Here is a 19861-nt window from a genome sequence, read left to right on the forward strand (position 1 = left end):
AATCAAACCGCTGACAAGGGCGACAGGGGCGACAGGGGCGACAGGGGTCAGGGCTGAAGCAGTGTTTTTCTAAAGGAAATGTGGGCCCTGGTCAAAAGCAGTGCAATCTATAGGGAAAAGAGTTCCATTTAGGACTGTATGTTATGAGAGTATGCAGCCACACCCAATAATCACTGTATAGGTCATATGTTCCAGGATGGTACTGCTCAACACTGCAGTAGGAGATATTGGTCATATGGCCCAGGATGGTACTGCTCAATGCTGCAGTAGGAGATATAGGTCATATGGGTCAGTATGGTACTGCTCAATGCTGCAGTAGGAGATATAGGTCATATGGGTCAGTATGGTACTGCTCAATGCTGCAGTAGGATATATAGGTCATATGGCCTAGGATGGTACTGCTCAATGCTGCAGTAGGAGATATTGGTCATATGGCCCAGGATGGTACTGCTCAATGCTGCAGTAGGAGATATAGGTCATATGGGTCAGTATGGTACTGCTCAATGCTGCAGTAGGAGATATATGTCATATGGGCCAGTATGGTACTGCTCAATGCTGCAGTAGGAGATATAGGTCATATGGGTCAGTATGGTACTGCTCAATGCTGCAGTAGGAGATATAGGTCATATGGGCCAGTATGGTACTGCTCAATGCTGCAGTAGGAGATATAGGTCATATGGGCCAGTACGGTACTGCTCAATGCTGCAGTAGGAGATATAGGTCATATGGCCCATGATGGTACTGCTCAACACTGCAGTAGGAGATATAGGTCATATGGGCCAGTATGGTACTGCTCAATGCTGCAGTAGGAGATATATGTCATATGGCCTAGGATGGTACTGCTCAACACTGCAGTAGGAGATATAGGTCATATGGGCCAGTATGGTACTGCTCAATGCTGCAGTAGGAGAAATAGGTCATATGGCCCATGATGGTACTGCTCAACACTGCAGTAGGAGATATATGTCATATGTTCCTGTATGGTACTGCTCAATGCTGCAGTAGGAGATATTGGTCATATGGCCCAGGATGGTACTGCTCAACACTGCAGTAGGAGATATAGGTCATATGGGTCAGTATGGTACTGCTCAATGCTGCAGTAGGAGATATAGGTCATATGGGCCAGTATGGTACTGCTCAATGCTGCAGTAGGAGAAATAGGTCATATGGCCCATGATGGTACTGCTCAACACTGCAGTAGGAGATATATGTCATATGTTCCTGTATGGTACTGCTCAATGCTGCAGTAGGAGATATTGGTCATATGGCCCAGGATGGTACTGCTCAACACTGCAGTAGGAGATATAGGTCATATGGGCCAGTATGGTACTGCTCAATGCTGCAGTAGGAGATATTGGTCATATGGCCCAGGATGGTACTGCTCAATGCTGCAGTAGGAGATATTGGTCATATGGCCCAGGATGGTACTGCTCAATGCTGCAGTAGGATATATAGGTCATATGGCCCAGGATGGTACTGCTCAATGCTGCAGTAGGAGATATAGGTCATATGGGCCAGTATGGTACTGCTCAATGCTGCAGTAGGAGGTATAAGTCATGTGGCCCATGATGGTGCTGCTCAACACTGCAGTAGGATTAACATCTATACACCCTCAGATAAACCTGCTGCCTGGATTGTGGCTGTCACCCCCACACATCACAATAGCACCTGTTTAACTAATAGAACACACACACCTGTTTCAGCATTACAGTGTCTCATAGAAAAATGGGAGTGGATGCTTGCTTCCCTTGTATCACAAGGCCATCAGACTGCTAAACAGCCATCACTAGAACATCAGAGGCGGTTGCCAATAGACATAGATTGGGAATCACTGGCCACTTTCAGAAATGATCACTAGCCACTTGAATGTTTTCGTATCTGGCATTACTCATCTCATATCTACAAACTGCACTCCACACTATTCTACGGTATCTGTCCCTTTTAAATTGTGTTTACATATTACATCACCTGTCTCATATGTATATACTGTTGTCATGATGTTGGCCTGGGGGTAGGTTTATGACAGTCATAAATACCTCTTCCCCCCTTTTTCCTCTCTCTATGTTAACCCCTTGGTTAACATAGAGATTCTGGGAACATCAGAAGGTGGGGGGAAATGAACTATATTCTGGTAATCCGACCAATTGAACATATGCAGTGGTACTTAATGAATATGATGTCAGTTCGGTTGTCATCTGAGACATTCTCATCAATGATAAGATGACATAAACTCTACAGTGGAAAGTCTATACATCAGAGTTATCAGATTCACATGGAATTGTTGTTCAATTTAAATGTTTGAATATGAAATTATTTGTGTTGGGAGTAAATGTGATTTTAGCTTCTAAAATGCGAGAATTGGGTTTTCATGAGTGGATTAGGCCAGACTCAGTGGCCCGCCCACGTGAAGAGAAATAGGTTGTAAACTATGAAACACACCCTTTTTCTCCCTTCCTATATAAAGCCTTGACGACAATATAACCTTCTGTTACGAGGATGTGAGGATGACGGTCCGATGTCAGAATGGTTCAGATAATAACTACAGAACGAAGCCACATCAGCGTGAGCTTTGGTTGCGAATGGTATGAACTTTGAACTCTTATTCATTACAGAAGTGATATCTCCTATCCAGTGAGTTAGTAAAAGCAGCTGTAAACGAGGGTTAGGAAGGAACAGACAGAGTATCCCGTCTATCACACAACGATGTTACTACAACATATCCAATTGACAACCAGAGACATTCTTCAAAGGACTCGGTTTGGCAACACGGCCTTCCATCTACCACCAACCTACTGAAGCGCAGCTCAGAATAAATATTTATTGCATTTTCCTTTTCCAAATGGGTGGTCATTTAGAATGCATAAGATACTGTATTTACGATAGCACAGCTTCGCACTTTGTTCCTCAGTCTTCCCGCTCTTTCACTCAAACCCAGCCCCTTTTCTTTTGTGTAACCAGCTGTCATATCAGTTCCGCTCGCTAGGGAAGTTTTCCTTTATAATGTAATTTGTAATCAAGTTATGATTAATTATGTGTATGTTTAATTCTGTGTGATTAGTTAGGTATTTAGTACATAAATAATCAAACCCAATTTTGTATTTGCTGATTCAGATAACCAAGAATTTTCAACTTCAGATGAGACTGAATTAAGGTGACGATTAATATTGACTATTGACTGGTCATTTACATTTGATTTGACGCTCTTATCCAGAGCGACTTACAAATTGGTGCATTCACCTTATGACATCGGTGTGTGTGTGTGTGTCACTATTAAAAAATGTGAGAGGATTGAGAGAAAGACAGCACTTTCAATGTCTTCAGCCCAAACAGACGGCATTCCGCCCTCCTTCCGAAACAAAACAACACGCACATACACCACGCGTGCACACACACACACACACACACACACACACACACACACACACACACACACACACACACACACACACACACACACACACACACACACACACACACACACACACACACACACACACACACACACACACACACACACAAACACCTGTGTTTATTAAAACAGTCATGACCTATCTGTGCTGTTTAGTAAACTCAGAAAGGACATCAGGCTTGAAGGATTGTCCCACTCATCCTGTATTTTAGTTAGTAGAGGACACACATTCTCCCAATCCAATGTTGTGTGTAAACTCACACACACACACTCCTCACACACTCCTGACACACGCACAGAACATGAGGGGATTGCTTAAATGTCCTTGTAATTGCATACACACTACTCTCCCTCCCTCCCTCTCTCTCTCTCTCTCTCTCTCTCTCTCTCTCTCTCTCTCTCTCTCTCTCTCTCTCTCTCTCTCTCTCTCTCTCTCTCCTCTCTTTCTCTCTCTCTCTCTCTCCCTCTCCTCTCTCTCTCTCTCCCCCTCTCTCCCCTCTCTCTATTGTCTTCTGTCTTCTTTTGATCTATCAATTGTGAGTAATGTATTGACGGCATAATTCAACTTTTGTAAATCAGATATTTAGCCATAACTACCTGTCGGTAAGATAGAATCCTCTTGAGGATTCTGAGTGTCAATAATAAATACTATTGAAACAGAAACACAATTCTATCTAGACAATGTCTGGAACATAGAATGACTAAAACATAAAGAAAAGCTTGTTCTTCATTAAAACACAATTGCACTTTTTCTATTCAAAGCTGCTGCTATAAAATTCAGACCCGTATCCGGCCTATGTTTTCTGGTAAAAAATGAAGGTCATTCCAGCTCCATCTCTGGATTGCCATACTCCAAGTCAAATCAAATCAAATGTATTTATAAAGCCCTTCTTACATCAGCTGATATCTCAAAGTGCTGTACAGAAACCCAGCCTAAAGCCCCAAACAGCAAGCAATGCAGGTGTAGAAGCGAGGTGGCTAGGAAAAACTCCCTAGAAAGGCAGGAACCTAGGGAGAAACCTAGAGAGGAACCAGGCTATGAGGGGTGGCCAGTCCTCTTCTGGCTGTGCCGGGTGGAGATTATAACAGAACATGGCCAAGATGTTCAAATGTTCATAAATGACCAGCATGGTCAAATAATAATAATCACAGTAGTTGTCGAGGGTGCAACAAGTCAGCACCTCAGGAGTAAATTTCAGTTGGCTTTTCATAGCCAATCATTGAGAGTATCTCTACCGCTCCTGCTGTCTCTAGAGAATTGAAAATAGCAGGTCTGGGACAGGTAGCACGTCCGGCGAACAGGTCAGGGTTCCATAGCCGCAGGCAGAACAGTTGAAACTGGAGCAGCAGCATGGCCAGGTGGACTGGGGACAGCAAGGGAGACATCATGCCAGGTAGTCCTGAGGCATGGTCCTAGGGCTCAGGTCCTCTGAGAGAGAGAATTAAAGAAAGAGAGAATTGGAGAGAGCATACTTAAATTCACACAGGACACCGGATAAGACAGGAGAAGTACTCCAGATATAAGAGACTGACCCTAGCCCCCCGACACATAAACTACTGCAGCATGAATACTGGAGGCTGAGACAGGAAGGGTCAGGAGACACTGTGGCCCCTTCCGATGATAACCCCCGGACAGGGCCAAACAGGCAGGATATAATCCCACCCACTTTGCCAAAGCACAGCCCCCACACCAGTAGAGGGATATCTTCAACCACCAATTTACCATCCTGAGACAAGGCCAAGTATAGCCCACAAAGATCTCCGCCACGGCACAACCCAAATCACAATATTCCATGTCCAAATTCCCACATCCTTCTGAATAAACTAGATCCCTTTACAGAAACCAAAACAATCCTCCTGTATATCTGCTGTCCATCTCCTATCCTGGGATTCAGTCTGCTGTGAATGATCTGACCCACCATTCTCTCTCCCTGGGCTTCAGTCTGCTGTGAATGACCGTTCTCTCTCCCTGCTATATACAACAGTTAGGGAAAATACAGTTTAAAGACAACAAACACACTGTGAGCGTGTGTGTGTATGTGTGTGTGTGAATCACTTTTTTCCCCCTAAATATTTGACATGTGGGGTAAACATAGGGCTGAGAGCAGGGCCTGCTGGATAGAGTGAGAGAGGAGAGGGAGGTATGGAGAGAGTTAGAGATGGAAACAGAGTCTGTTATGCTGGCTGCTGGTTCAGCTTAGACTGGCGAGAACTGCTGGCGAGCACATGCGCTTGTGAAAGGTTTCATCAATACGTCTACGGAAGAGACTTTGAAGTAGAAACTGACCACAAACCATTGGTGTCAATCATGTCTAAGCCACTGAATGATTGTCCATTGAGAATCCAGAGAATGTTGACCAGACTGCAAAAGTATGATGTAAAGAGGATCTATATCCCGGGAAAGTTCCTGTTCGCCGATACTCTTTCTCGAGCCGTCGACAAGAAGGAGAGCTACGACACACAGAGAAATACTGAGATTCAGGCCTACGTCGACATGATCGTAGCATCACTTCCTGTGTCTTCTGAGAGAATGGAGCAGATCAAAAGAGAGACCGCAGCTGACCAAACAATGACAGAGTTGAAAGAAACAACATTGATAGGATGGCCCGCACAGAAAAACAACTGTCCAATGAGAATACAGGATTACCTGATGTGCAGAGCAGAGCTCGCCGTTGTGGATGACATAGTGTTCAAAGGCAACAAGACTTTACGCAAAGAAATGCTACAGAAAATACACGAGGGCCACTTGGGGGAAGAATGCAAACGACGAGCACGAGAAGTAATGTACTGGCCAAGAATGAACCAGGAAATCATCCAGACCACTGCTTTATGTGAACTGTGTTTGACCTACAGGCCAAAGCAGTAAGCATGGCCACTAATGCCACATCCAGTACCCAACAGACCCAACCATAAAGTTGGAGTTGACCTTTTGACTGCAATGGCAAAAGTCACATTGTTGTTACCGACTACTACTCAAACTACCTTGAAGTAGCAACACTGCCAACTACCTTCAGCAAAGCTGTAATCACCTACCTGTAATCAGTCTTTGCAAGACCTGGGGTTGCATCTGAACTGTACTTGGTCAATGGCCCGCAGTTCTCAAGTTCTGAATTCCGATCGTTCGCTGACGACTGGGGATTCCGACACAACACCTCCAGCCCCAACTACCCAAGGTCCAACGGCTTAGCAGAGAGTTCAATCAAAATTGTCAAAGGTCTGATGAAAAAGGCACACGGTGGAAATGAGGATTTCTAAAAATATGATGATCTACCGCAGCACACCGCTGCAGAACGGACTTTTACCTGCACACGTGTTAATGTGACGTCGCATCAGAACCAACCTACCCATCCATGAGGACTTGCTAACACCCAGAGTTGCTCACAAATTCAAACTCGTGAAGGAAAACAGGAGGACAAACAAAAACAAAAGTGCAAGACACTTACCTGAACTGAAGCCTGGAGATCGTGTACGACTCCGAGACTTCACTACTGGAACCTGGATGCAGCGAGGGTGTGTGCAGAGAGAAGTTGCACCGCGATCCTATGAGATCCAAACGGAGCATGGATCACAACTGAGACAAATCAGAGTGGATCTAAGGCTGCAGACATTCACTCAAGGGACTGAGGATCATCAGGAGGATACTGCTGAAGCGTCAAATGCCTTTAGAAATGGACAATTCAGTCAGAGCACCCTGACTGACAACGCTGTCCAACTGTTTCAGGAAGCACTTCAGCAGAACCACCAAAAATGACTGTCAGAGCCCATGAAAGGCTTATTGAGAATTGGTAAATAAAATAATACAAAAAAGGGGTACCTGGACTGAATGTTTTGTTAATGTGAAAAGAAATAGAGCCACAATAGAGTATTGTTGGACAGATTATATTTAGTTAAAAAAATAATAAATTGGGGGAAAGAAATGTGTGTTAATGAAAATTGCATGTTATGCAGGTTGAGTAAACACATGTGATGTGACATGTGTAGTTACATAGACTAGTAGTTTTATTTTAATGGAAAGAAGATGTGTTGTTATGTGTTAATAACATTTAGACTACGTTACCCAGCAGGCTAGGTGGGTGGTTGAAGAATGCCTTGCATGGCTAAACATGGAGTTTTCTAGCTGAAGTATATGTTCATTAAAAGTACGCCCCGGTTTGTCATTATATAAGGAACAAACATAACATGTGTGTGTGTGTGTGCGTGTGTGTGCACGTGTGCATGTGCGTGTGTGCGTGTGTGTGTGTGTGTATGTGTGTGCGCGTGCAGGTGCGTGCACAGTCGTGGCCAAAAGTTTTAAGAATGACACAAATATAAGTCTGCTGCCTCAGTTTGTATGATGGCAATTTGCATATACTCCAGAATGGTATGAAGAGTAATCAGATGAATTGCAATTAATTGAAAAGTCCCTATTTGCCATGGAAATGAACTGAATCCCCCAAAAACATTTCCACTGCATTTCAGCCCTGCCACAAAAGGACCAGCTGACATCATGTCAGTGATTCTCTTGTTAACACAGGTGTGAGTGTTGACGAGGACAAGGCTGGAGATCACTCTGCCACGCTGATTGAGTTTGAATAACAGACTGGAAGCTTCAAAAGGAGGGTGGTGCTTGGAATCATTGTTCTTCCTCTGTCAACCATGGTTACCTGCAAGGAAATACATGCCGTCATCATTGCTTTGCACAAAAGGGCTTCACAGGCAAGGATATTGCTGCCAGTAAGATTGCACCTAAATCAACCATTTATTGGATCATCAAGAACTTCAAGGAGAGCGGTTCAATTGTTGTGAAGAAGGCTTCAGGGTGTCCAAGAAAGTACAGCAAGCGCCAGGACCATCTCCTAAAGTTGATTCAGCTGCGGGATCGGGCACCACCAGTACAGAGCTTGCTCAGGAATGCAGCAGGCAGGTGTGAGTGCAACTGCACACACTGTGAGGAGAAGACTTTTGGAAGATGGCCTGGTGTCAAGAAGGGCAGCAAAGAAGCCACATCTCTCCAGTATCACTGCTTATATTTACATTGACTGGAGAGTGCTGTGGACTTGTATATCACCACTTATATTTACATTGACTGGAGAGTGCAGTGGACTTGTATATCACTGCTTATATTTACATTGACTGGAGAGTGCTGTGGACTTGTATATCACCACTTATATTTACATTGACTGGAGAGTGCAGTGGACTTGTATATCACCACTTATATTTACATTGACTGGAGAGTGCAGTGGACTTGTATATCACTGCTTATATTTACATTGACTGGAGAGTGCAGTGGACTTGTATATCACTGCTTATATTTACATTGACTGGAGAGTGCAGTGGATTTATATCTTGTATCTTCTTGCGTTCTCATTTCCTCATGCAGGTACCAAACCTACTGCTCTTACATCTGATCTGTGATCAGTGTTGTTAGCCCACCACAGGAAACAGCTCACCAGTTCACCACTATTTATTTTAGATGCTGCTACATCCTCTGCTGACGTTGATAGGAAGAAACACTGATGGCAGATTATCTAGAAATGAATCAGGACTGGTGAGAGTATCTGCAGGTGTACCAATAGAGTACTGTTTGCAGATCTGTCCTTAACCTTAGCCTACACGGCAATAATCAATTTAGCCAATCTGACAATCAGATCTAACCCGGTCAATAAATAATCAGATCAATGCAGAAACAGAGTGCTCCTTTGTCTTTATTTCTGGGATAGTCACCTGTTGAAGTGTCAGGGGGTAAGGAATGTTTTCTGGTCCCAGGTCTGTTTGTGTTATCTTTCCAATTCCTATTGTGAAATTGTTAAAGTCGTTGGTGAGACAGCACCAACAAATCTGGGACCAAGCTACATCAGACGCTCCTTCTGGTGCATTTCAATGAACCGGAGACTCAAATGCAGTTCACTACGATCACCATCCTTTATTTCAATCCTGTGTAACGTGGACCTGACCAAGTACCCAATGGACATCTGGAGAGCTGTGAATAGCCCAACGCACGCACGCACGCACGCACGCACGCACGCACGCACGCACGCACGCACGCACGCACACACACACACACACACACACACACACACACACACACACACACACACATGGGAGTGTTGGTTTTCTGAGAACATGTATTTATTAATGTATTTATCACAACCCATAAACCACCTCCAGGAAGTAGGAAATAAATCAGTAAAGTGCAAACATCAATCACAAATGAGGGTCTGCTTGTGTTAAAATACATGACCTGGTTACAGTGGCCTCGGAAAGCATTCAGACCCCTTGACTTTTTCCACATTGTGTTACGTTACAGCCTTATTCTAAAATGGATTAATAAAAAAAGTCCTCAGCAATATGCACACAATACCCCATAATGACATCACAATACCCCATAATGACATCACAATACCCCATAATGACACCATAATACCCCATAATGACAAAGTGAGAAAAAAAAAGTATTCAGCCCCTTTTCTATGAGACTCGAAACAGAGCTCAGGTGCCTCCTGTTTCCACTGATCATCATTGAGATGTTTCTACAACTTGGAGTCCACCAGTGCTGAAGTCAAATGAATGGAAATGGACACACCTGTCTATATAAGGTCCCACAGTTGACAGTGCATGTCAGAGCAAAAACAAAGCAATGAGGTTGAAGGAATTGTCCGTAGAGCTCCGAGACAGGATTGTGTTGAGCCACAGATCTGGGGAAAGGTACCAAATAATGTCTGCATCATTGAAGGTTCCCAAGAACACAGTGGCCTCCATCATTCTTAAATGGAAGATGTTGGCAACCACCAAGACTCTTCCTAGAGCTGGATGCCAAGCCAAACTGAGCAATCGGGGGAGAAGGGTCTTGGTCAGGGAGGTGACAAAGAACCTGATGGTCTCTCTGACACAGCTCTAGAGTTCCTCTGTGGAGATGGAAGTACATTCCAGAAGGACAACCATCTCTGCAGCACTCCACCAATCAGGCCTTTACGGTAGAGTGGCCAGCGGAAGCCACACCTCACTAAAAGGCACATGGCAGCCCGCTTGGAGTTTGCCAAAAGGCACCTAAAGACTCTCAGACCATGAGAAACAAGATTCTCTGGTCTGATGAAACCAAAATTGAACATTTTGGGCCTGAATGCCAAGCGTCACGTCTGGAGGAAACGTGGCACCATCCCTACAGTGAAGCATGGTGGTGGCAGCATCATGCTGTGGAGATGTTTTCAGCGGCAGGGACTGGGAGACTAGTCAGGATCGAGGCGAAAACTAAAGGAGAAAAGTACAGAGAGATCCTTGATGAAAACCTGCTCCAGAGCGCTCAGACCTCAGACTGGGGAGAAGGTTCACCTTACAACAGGACCATGACCCTAAGCACACAGCCAAGACAACGCACGAGTTGCTTCGGGACAAGTCTCTGAATGTCCTTGAGTGGCCCAGCCAGAGCCCGGACTTAAACCCGATCTAACATCTCTGGAGAGAAATGAAAATAGCTGTATAGCAACGCTCCCCATCCAACCTGACAGAGCTTGAGAGGATCTGCAGAGACGAATGGGAGAAACTCCCCAAATACAGGTGTGCCAAGCTTGTAGCATCATACCCAAGAAGACTTGAGCCTGTAATCGCTGCCAAAGGTGCTTCAACAAAATACTGAGTAAAGGGTCTGAATACCTATGTAAATGTGATATGTCAGTTTTTATTTTAATTTTTTATAAATGAGCAAAAATGTCTAAAAACCTGTTATTGCTATGTCATTATAGGGTATTGCGTGTAGATTGAGGATTTAAAATATATATATATTTTAGAATAAGGATGTAACGTAACAAAATGTGGAAAAAGTAAAGGGGTCTGAATACTTTCTGAAGGCTCTGTATTTGATGAGTTTTAGAAAGGATCAGTGGTGTGAATTCCTGTAGATAGGTATTGGCACCTGGTGTCCATTGTTCAGATAATATTTACAGTTACATCTATTATTAGCACCATTTGTTAATAATTGTATTGTTTATAGTCAGAGGGGAAAAGGACCATTGTGCAGTGTGAAAATAATCCTACTATACACAAAACAGATAGCTATATCGTTACGCTAATATAGGACTAGTAAAGGCGCAGTGAACTACTTACAAAAAAAATGACAAATAAAAAAAGATTCCGATTTTTCAGCGGGAGCTGCAGCACTATCAGCAACCCTACTTCCCCGCGGCAAAGGAAGAAAATTATGTTTTAAAAAAATAACTGAGATTTTGACAAGTAGCCCTTTCCTGCAGTCAACTAACAAAATATCTCTCTGGACTCATGGGTGGAATGTTCATTATATTTGTCTTGCTTTTTCAAAGATTATCTCAAATCTTGCTTTAACAAAGATTATTTTAAAAAATCCATTGTTTCTATGTCAAACAGTTTTGTAAAATGTTAGTCTTCTGTTATGTATATAAAGTGTAATACTGGGAAGCAAACTCAAAACTGAATACATTTGAAGTCTGTATCTGACATGGTACAGATGTCTTCTTTCTTTAAAGCCCCTAACCATGTGTGTGAGGTGTATACTTTTGTTTCAAAGGAGATTTGTTTAAGACTACCAAGAAACACTCTGTGTGACCCTGATTTAGCCCACTGCAGTAAAAGTGTACGCCCTTTTATCAAAGGACTCCGAGTCAGAGGAACTCATGGATACCATTTTTATGTCTCTGTGTGTAGTTTTAAGGACGTTGAAGGTAGGGTCTGCCCTTGTTAACTAACTTTAGTGAAATGACTGGAAGTCTACAGGAGAAGTTACAGTAGCATGGAGCTAGGAATGGGCTAAACTGCCAAAATCTGGAAGTATCCCTTTAAAGCTCGTACAGTAAATCACAGAGTTTTCCTTCCATGTCCATTGTCTTCCATTCCTGTTCTATGGAACATTCTTAAATCTCTCAATGTCCCTTTCTCTGTGGTTTATCAAGGTAAATGAATATCCTTTCTGTACACTGGCTCAATATCCTGAATACGTGTTCATTTTGTCCATCTCTACAATAATCTGAACAACACATCCTCTCTCTGATATGCCTCCAATCATCTCCAATCTTGCTTTAACATCCTTATGCCCTAAGCGCATTTCTTCGACTCCCATTCCTGCAAAGAAAATCAACAGTTAAATATTTTTGCGTATTACACACACACACACACACACACACACACACACACACACACACACACACACACACACACACACACACACATGCTGAGTTCTCCTCTGTCAGTTCTCCTCTGTCAGTTCTCCTCTGTGAGTTCTCCTCTGTCAGTTCTCCTCTGTCAGTTCTCCTCTGTCAGTTCTCCTCTGTCAGTTCTCCTCTGTCAGTTCTCCTCTGTCAGTTCTCCTCTGTCAGTTCTCCTCTGTCAGTTCTCCTCTGTCAGTTCTCCTCTGTCAGTTCTCCTCTGTGAGTTCTCCTCTGTCAGTTCTCCTCTGTCAGTTCTCCTCTGTCAGTTCTCCTCTGTCAGTTCTCCTCTGTCAGTTCTCCTCTGTCAGTTCTCCTCTGTGAGTTCTCCTCTGTCAGTTATCCTCTGTCAGTTCTCCTCTGTGAGTTCTCCTCTCTCAGTTCTCCTCTGTCAGTTCTCCTCTGTCAGTTCTCCTCTGTGAGTTCTCTTCTGTCAGTTCTCCTCTGTCAGTTATCCTCTGTCAGTTCTCCTCTGTGAGTTCTCCTCTGTCAGTTCTCCTCTGTCAGTTCTCCTCTGTCAGTTCTCCTCTGTCAGTTCTCCTCTGTCAGTTCTCCTCTGTCAGTTCTCCTCTGTGAGTTCTCCTCTGTCAGTTCTCCTCTGTCAGTTCTCCTCTGTCAGTTCTCCTCTGTCAGTTCTCTTCTGTCAGTTCTCCTCTGTCAGTTCTCCTCTGTGAGTTCTCCTCTGTCAGTTCTCCTCTCTGTCAGTTCTCCTCTGTCAGTTCTCCTCTGTCAGTTCTCCTCTGTGAGTTCTCCTCTGTCAGTTCTCCTCTGTCAGTTCTCCTCTGTCAGTTCTCCTCTGTGAGTTCTCCTCTGTCAGTTCTCCTCTGTGAGTTCTCCTCTGTCAGTTCTCCTCTGTGAGTTCTCTTCTGTCAGTTCTCCTCTGTCAGTTCTCCTCTGTCAGTTCTCCTCTGTGAGTTCTCTTCTGTCAGTTCTCCTCTGTGAGTTCTCCTCTGTCAGTTCTCCTCTGTGAATTCTCCTCTGTCAGTTCTCCTCTGTCAGTTCTCCTCTGTGAGTTCTCTTCTGTCAGTTCTCCTCTGTCAGTTCTCCTCTGTCAGTTCTCCTCTGTGAGTTCTCCTCTGTGAGTTCTCCTCTGTGAGTTCTCTTCTGTCAGTTCTCCTCTGTCAGTTCTCCTCTGTCAGTTCTCCTCTGTGAGTTCTCCTCTGTCAGTTCTCCTCTGTGAGTTCTCTTCTGTCAGTTCTCCTCTGTGAGTTGTGAGTTCTTCTGTCAGTTCTCCTCTGTGAGTTCTCCTCTGTCAGTTCTCCTCTGTCAGTTCTCCTCTGTCATTTCTCCTCTGTCAGTTCTCCTCTGTCAGTTCTCCTCTGTCAGTTCTCATCTGTCAGTTCTCCTCTGTGAGTTCTCTTCTGTCAGTTCTCCTCTGTCAGTTCTCCTCTGTCAGTTCTCCTCTGTCAGTTCTCCTCTGTCAGTTCTCCTCTGTCAGTTCTCATCTGTCAGTTCTCCTCTGTGAGTTCTCCTCTGTCAGTTCTCCTCTGTCAGTTCTCCTCTGTCAGGTCTCCTCTGTGAGTTCTCTTCTGTCAGTTCTCCACTGTCAGTTCTCCTCTGTCAGTTCTCCTCTGTCAGTTCTCCTCTGTCAGTTCTCCTCTGTCAGTTCTCCTCTGTCAGTTCTCCTCTGTCAGTTCTCCTCTGTCAGTTCTCCTCTGTCAGTTCTCCTCTGTCAGTTCTCCTCTGTGAGTTCTCTTCTGTCAGTTCTCCTCTGTCAGTTCTCCTCTGTCAGTTCTCCTCTGTCAGTTCTCCTCTGTCAGTTCTCCTCTGTCAGTTCTCCTCTGTCAGTTCTCCTCTGTCAGTTCTCCTCTGTGAGTTCTCTTCTGTCAGTTCTCCTCTGTGAGTTCTCCTCTGTCAGTTCTCCTCTGTCAGTTCTCCTCTGTCAGTTCTCCTCTGTCAGTTCTCCTCTGTCAGTTCTCCTCTGTCAGTTCTCCTCTGTGAGTTCTCTTCTGTCAGTTCTCCTCTGTCAGTTCTCCTCTGTCAGTTCTCCTCTGTGAGTTCTCCTCTGTCAGTTCTCCTCTGTGAGTTCTCTTCTGTCAGTTCTCCTCTGTGAGTTCTCCTCTGTCAGTTCTCCTCTGTGAGTTCTCCTCTGTCAGTTCTCCTCTGTCAGTTCTCCTCTGTGAGTTCTCCTCTGTCAGTTCTCCTCTGTGAGTTCTCTTCTGTCAGTTCTCCTCTGTCAGTTCTCCTCTGTCAGTTCTCCTCTGTGAGTTCTCCTCTGTCAGTTCTCCTCTGTGAGTTCTCCTCTGTCAGTTCTCCTCTGTCAGTTCTCCTCTGTCAGTTCTCCTCTGTCAGTTCTCCTCTGTCAGTTCTCCTCTGTCAGTTCTCCTCTGTCAGTTCTCCTCTGTCAGTTCTCCTCTGTGAGTTCTCTTCTGTCAGTTCTCCTCTGTCAGTTCTCCTCTGTGAGTTCTCCTCTGTGAGTTCTCCTCTGTCAGTTCTCCTCTGTGAGTTCTCCTCTGTCAGTTCTCCTCTGTCAGTTCTCCTCTGTGAGTTCTCCTCTGTCAGTTCTCCTCTGTCAGTTCTCCTCTGTCAGTTCTCCTCTGTGAGTTCTCTTCTGTCAGTTCTCCTCTGTCAGTTCTCCTCTGTCAGTTCTCCTCTGTCAGTTCTCCTCTGTCAGTTCTCCTCTGTGAGTTCTCTTCTGTCAGTTCTCCTCTGTCAGTTCTCCTCTGTCAGTTCTCCTCTGTCAGTTCTCCTCTGTCAGTTCTCCTCTGTCAGTTCTCCTCTGTCAGTTCTCCTCTGTCAGTTCTCCTCTGTCAGTTCTCCTCTGTGAGTTCTCTTCTGTCAGTTCTCCTCTGTGAGTTCTCCTCTGTCAGTTCTCCTCTGTCAGTTCTCCTCTGTCAGTTCTCCTCTGTCAGTTCTCCTCTGTGAGTTCTCTTCTGTCAGTTCTCCTCTGTCAGTTCTCCTCTGTCAGTTCTCCTCTGTGAGTTCTCCTCTGTCAGTTCTCCTCTGTCAGTTCTCCTCTGTCAGTTCTCCTCTGTCAGTTCTCCTCTGTCAGTTCTCCTCTGTGAGTTCTCCTCTGTCAGTTCTCCTCTGTCAGTTCTCCTCTGTCAGTTCTCCTCTGTCAGTTCTCCTCTGTCAGTTCTCCTCTGTCAGTTCTCCTCTGTCAGTTCTCCTCTGTCAGTTCTCCTCTGTCAGTTCTCCTCTGTCAGTTCTCCTCTGTCAGTTCTCCTCTGTGAGTTCTCCTCTGTCAGTTCTCCTCTGTGAGTTCTCCTCTGTCAGTTCTCCTCTGTGAGTTCTCCTCTGTCAGTTCTCCTCTGTGAGTTCTCTTCTGTCAGTTCTCCTCTGTCAGTTCTCCTCTGTGAGTTCTCCTCTGTGAGTTCTCCTCTGTCAGTTCTCCTCTGTGAGTTCTCCTCTGTCAGTTCTCCTCTGTCAGTTCTCCTCTGTCAGTTCTCCTCTGTCAGTTCTCCTCTGTCAGTTCTCCTCTGTCAGTTCTCCTCTGTCAGTTCTCCTCTGTCAGTTCTCCTCTGTCAGTTCTCCTCTGTCAGTTCTCCTCTGTCAGTTCTCCTCTGTCAGTTCTCCTCTGTCAGTTCTCCTCTGTGAGTTCTCCTCTGTCAGTTCTCCTCTGTCAGTTCTCCTCTGTCAGTTCTCCTCTGTCAGTTCTCCTCTGTCAGTTCTCCTCTGTCAGTTCTCTTCTGTCAGTTCTCCTCTGTCTCCTCAGGTGCTCACTAACTGCTGGGACACAATTAGACCCCTGTGGCCTGATGATGGAAGTGGCTGATAGACAGACTGTGGCCTGATGATGGAACTGGCTGATAGTGACAGACTGTGGCCTGATGATGGAACTGGCTGATAGTGACAGACTGTGGCCTGATGATGGAACTGGCTGATAGTGACAGACTGTGACCTGATGATGGAACTGGCTGATAGTGACAGACTGTGGCCTGATGATGGAACTGGCTGATAGTGACAGACTGTGACCTGATGATGGAACTGGCTGATAGTGACAGACTGTGGCCTGATGATGGAACTGGCTGATAGTGACAGACTGTGGCCTGATGATGGAACTGGCTGATAGTGACAGACTGTGGCCTGATGATGGAACTGGCTGATAGTGACAGACTGTGGCCTGATGATGGAAGTGGCTGATAGACAGATTGTGGCCTGATGATGGAACTGGCTGATAGTGACAGACTGTGGCCTGATGATGGAAGTGGCTGATAGACAGACTGTGACCTGATGATGGAACTGGCTGATAGTGACAGACTGTGGCCTGATGATGGAAGTGGCTGATAGACAGACTGTGACCTGATGATGGAACTGGCTGATAGTGACAGACTGTGGCCTGATGATGGAACTGGCTGATAGTGACAGACTGTGACCTGATGATGGAACTGGCTGATAGTGACAGACTGTGGCCTGATGATGGAACTGGCTGATAGTGACAGACTGTGACCTGATGATGGAACTGGCTGATAGTGACAGACTGTGACCTGATGATGGAACTGGCTGATAGTGACAGACTGTGGCCTGATGATGGAACTGGCTGATAGTGACAGACTGTGGCCTGATGATGGAACTGGCTGATAGTGACAGACTGTGGCCTGATGATGGAAGTGGCTGATAGACAGATTGTGGCCTGATGATGGAACTGGCTGATAGTGACAGACTGTGGCCTGATGATGGAAGTGGCTGATAGACAGACTGTGACCTGATGATGGAACTGGCTGATAGTGACAGACTGTGGCCTGATGATGGAAGTGGCTGATAGACAGACTGTGACCTGATGATGGAACTGGCTGATAGTGACAGACTGTGACCTGATGATGGAACTGGCTGATAGTGACAGACTGTGACCTGATGATGGAACTGGCTGATAGTGACAGACTGTGACCTGATGATGGAACTGGCTGATAGTGACAGACTGTGGCCTGATGATGGAACTGGCTGATAGTGACAGACTGTGGCCTGATGATGGAACTGGCTGATAGTGACAGACTGTGGCCTGATGATGGAAGTGGCTGATAGACAGATTGTGGCCTGAAGATGGAACTGGCTGATAGACAGACTGTGGCCTGAAGATGGAACTGGCTGATAGACAGACTGTGGCCTGAAGATGGAACTGGCTGATAGACAGACTGTGGCCTGAAGATGGAACTGGCTGATAGACAGACTGTGGCCTGAAGATGGAACTGGCTGATAGACAGACTGTGACCTGAAGATGGAACTGGCTGATAGACAGACTGTGGCCTGATGATGGAAGTGGCTGATAGACAGACTGTGGCCTGATGATGGAACTGGCTGATAGTGACAGACTGTGGCCTAATGATGGAAGTGGCTGATAGACAGACTGTGACCTGAAGATGGAACTGGCTGATAGACAGACTGTGGCCTGATGATGGAAGTGGCTGATAGACAGACTGTGGCCTGATGATGGAACTGGCTGATAGTGACAGACTGTGGCCTAATGATGGAAGTGGCTGATAGACAGACTGTGACCTGATGATGGAACTGGCTGATAGACAGACTTGTGACCTGATGATGGAAGTGGCTGATAGACTGTGGCCTGATGATGGAACTGGCTGATAGTCACAGATGCACAATTTGAGACCCAGATAAACTGTGTGTCTTTCACACTTACCTTGGCTTTCTGCATGACTGTTCCTTTAGAGGAAGAGTAGACATGTTTCTTACAGCTGACGGGTATAGATCCAGAGCAGCAGGATCTGCTGTAGACCTGAGACACACACCAGTTCAAATCATTAGCACCACTGATCATTTATTTGCTGGTGGGTCTATTTGTGTGTGTGAGTGTGTGTTTGCGTGCGTGTATGTGCGTATGCATGAGCACATTTATGTGTGTTGTACCTTGCTGGAGGGTTTGCTCTCCCCAGGTGCCCCCAGAGCTCCTCCTGCTAGACTCTTCTGCAGATTGTCTTTAACCTGGGTGAGACGGAGCTCCAGGTCCACCCTCTCACTCTCCTTCCCCCGGCAAGCCTCCTCTAGCTGGGACACATGCTCACTCAGGGAGCTCCTCTGCTCCTCTGCTCCAGGAACACACAGAAAGAGGAAATTGATTAGGGAGCACCTGTCTAGTTGCTCCAGTAGGGGGTGGTAGAGCGTTGCTGATTATATTTTGTAGGTATGTTTAAGTACTGTAGCCTACTGAGATTTGTTTTGTGTGTTTGTGTGTTCTGACCCCTCTTACCTGAAGCAGTCTTCAACCTCTCCTTCACCTCTCTCCTCGCTTGTCTCAGTGTCAGCAGAGTGTTCCGTATTCCATCCCTCTCTCTCTCCAGCTCTTCTTTCTCTTTCAAGTAGTGTTTAGCGTCCTCCTCCGCTCGTGTTTTCCCATAGAGACCATATTGATTGGCATCTGGGGGAGTCACAGAAGGGTGAGAGGTGAAAGGTCAGACCTGGTGAGGTTATGGGAAGAAGACATAACATCTTCTCTCTCTCCCTCTCTCTCCCTCTCTCTCCCTCTCTCTCTGCCTCTCTCCCTCTCTCTCTCAGAGGAAGAGTAGGAGACAGAAAGACAGGGGATAGAGATACAGAAGAGAGAGAGAGAGAGGTCAGTAGCGTAGCTAATGAGGTTCTCAGGTTCCATCCTCTCCTCTTCTTTTCTCTCCAGACAGACAGTAGGCTTTGAAGTGACAGACAGACAGACAGACAGTAGACTTTGAAGTGACAGACAGAAAGATAGTAGACCTTGAAGTGACAGACAGACAGACAGACAGACAGACAGACAGACAGACAGACAGACAGACAGACAGTAGATTCTGAAGTGACAGACAGACAGACAGACAGTAGACTTTGAAGTGACAGACAGACAGACAGACAGACAGACAGACAGACAGACAGACAGACAGACAGACAGACAGACAGACAGACAGACAGACAGTAGACTTTGAAGTGACAGACAGACAGACAGTAGACTTTGAAGTGACAGACAGACAGACAGACAGACAGACAGACAGACAGACAGACAGACAGACAGACAGTAGACTCTGAAGTGACAGACAGACAGACAGACAGACAGTAGACTTTGAAGTGACAGACAGACAGACAGACAGACAGACAGACAGACAGACAGACAGACAGACAGACAGACAGTAGACTCTGAAGTGACAGACAGACAGACAGACAGACAGACAGACAGACAGACAGACAGACAGACAGACAGACAGACAGACAGACAGACAGACAGACAGTAGACTTTGAAGTGACAGACAGACAGACAGACAGACAGACAGACAGACAGACAGACAGACAGACAGACAGACAGTAGACTCTGAAGTGACAGACAGACAGACAGACAGACAGACAGACAGACAGACAGACAGACAGACAGACAGACAGACAGACAGAC

General features: G+C 45.6%; 1 protein-coding gene across 1 annotated transcript in view; it reads right to left on the reverse strand.

Moving 5' to 3' along the window:
- Positions 1 to 9493: 9493 nt before the first annotated feature.
- Positions 9494 to 19861, reverse strand: part of LOC118375819 (actin filament-associated protein 1-like 1) — an 82946-nt gene continuing 72578 nt past the window's right edge. Inside the window, exons 15-18 of the mRNA XM_052515066.1 lie at positions 18701 to 18868; positions 18361 to 18536; positions 18134 to 18229; positions 9494 to 12475 (exon numbers count right to left, since the gene is read on the reverse strand). Coding sequence (XP_052371026.1) covers positions 12449 to 12475; positions 18134 to 18229; positions 18361 to 18536; positions 18701 to 18868 — 467 coding nt within the window. The 3' untranslated portion in view covers positions 9494 to 12448. The remainder of the gene's footprint in view (positions 12476 to 18133; positions 18230 to 18360; positions 18537 to 18700; positions 18869 to 19861) is intronic.

Source organism: Oncorhynchus keta, chromosome 4, assembly GCF_023373465.1.
Source record: "Oncorhynchus keta strain PuntledgeMale-10-30-2019 chromosome 4, Oket_V2, whole genome shotgun sequence".
Lineage (NCBI taxonomy): Eukaryota > Metazoa > Chordata > Actinopteri > Salmoniformes > Salmonidae > Oncorhynchus > Oncorhynchus keta.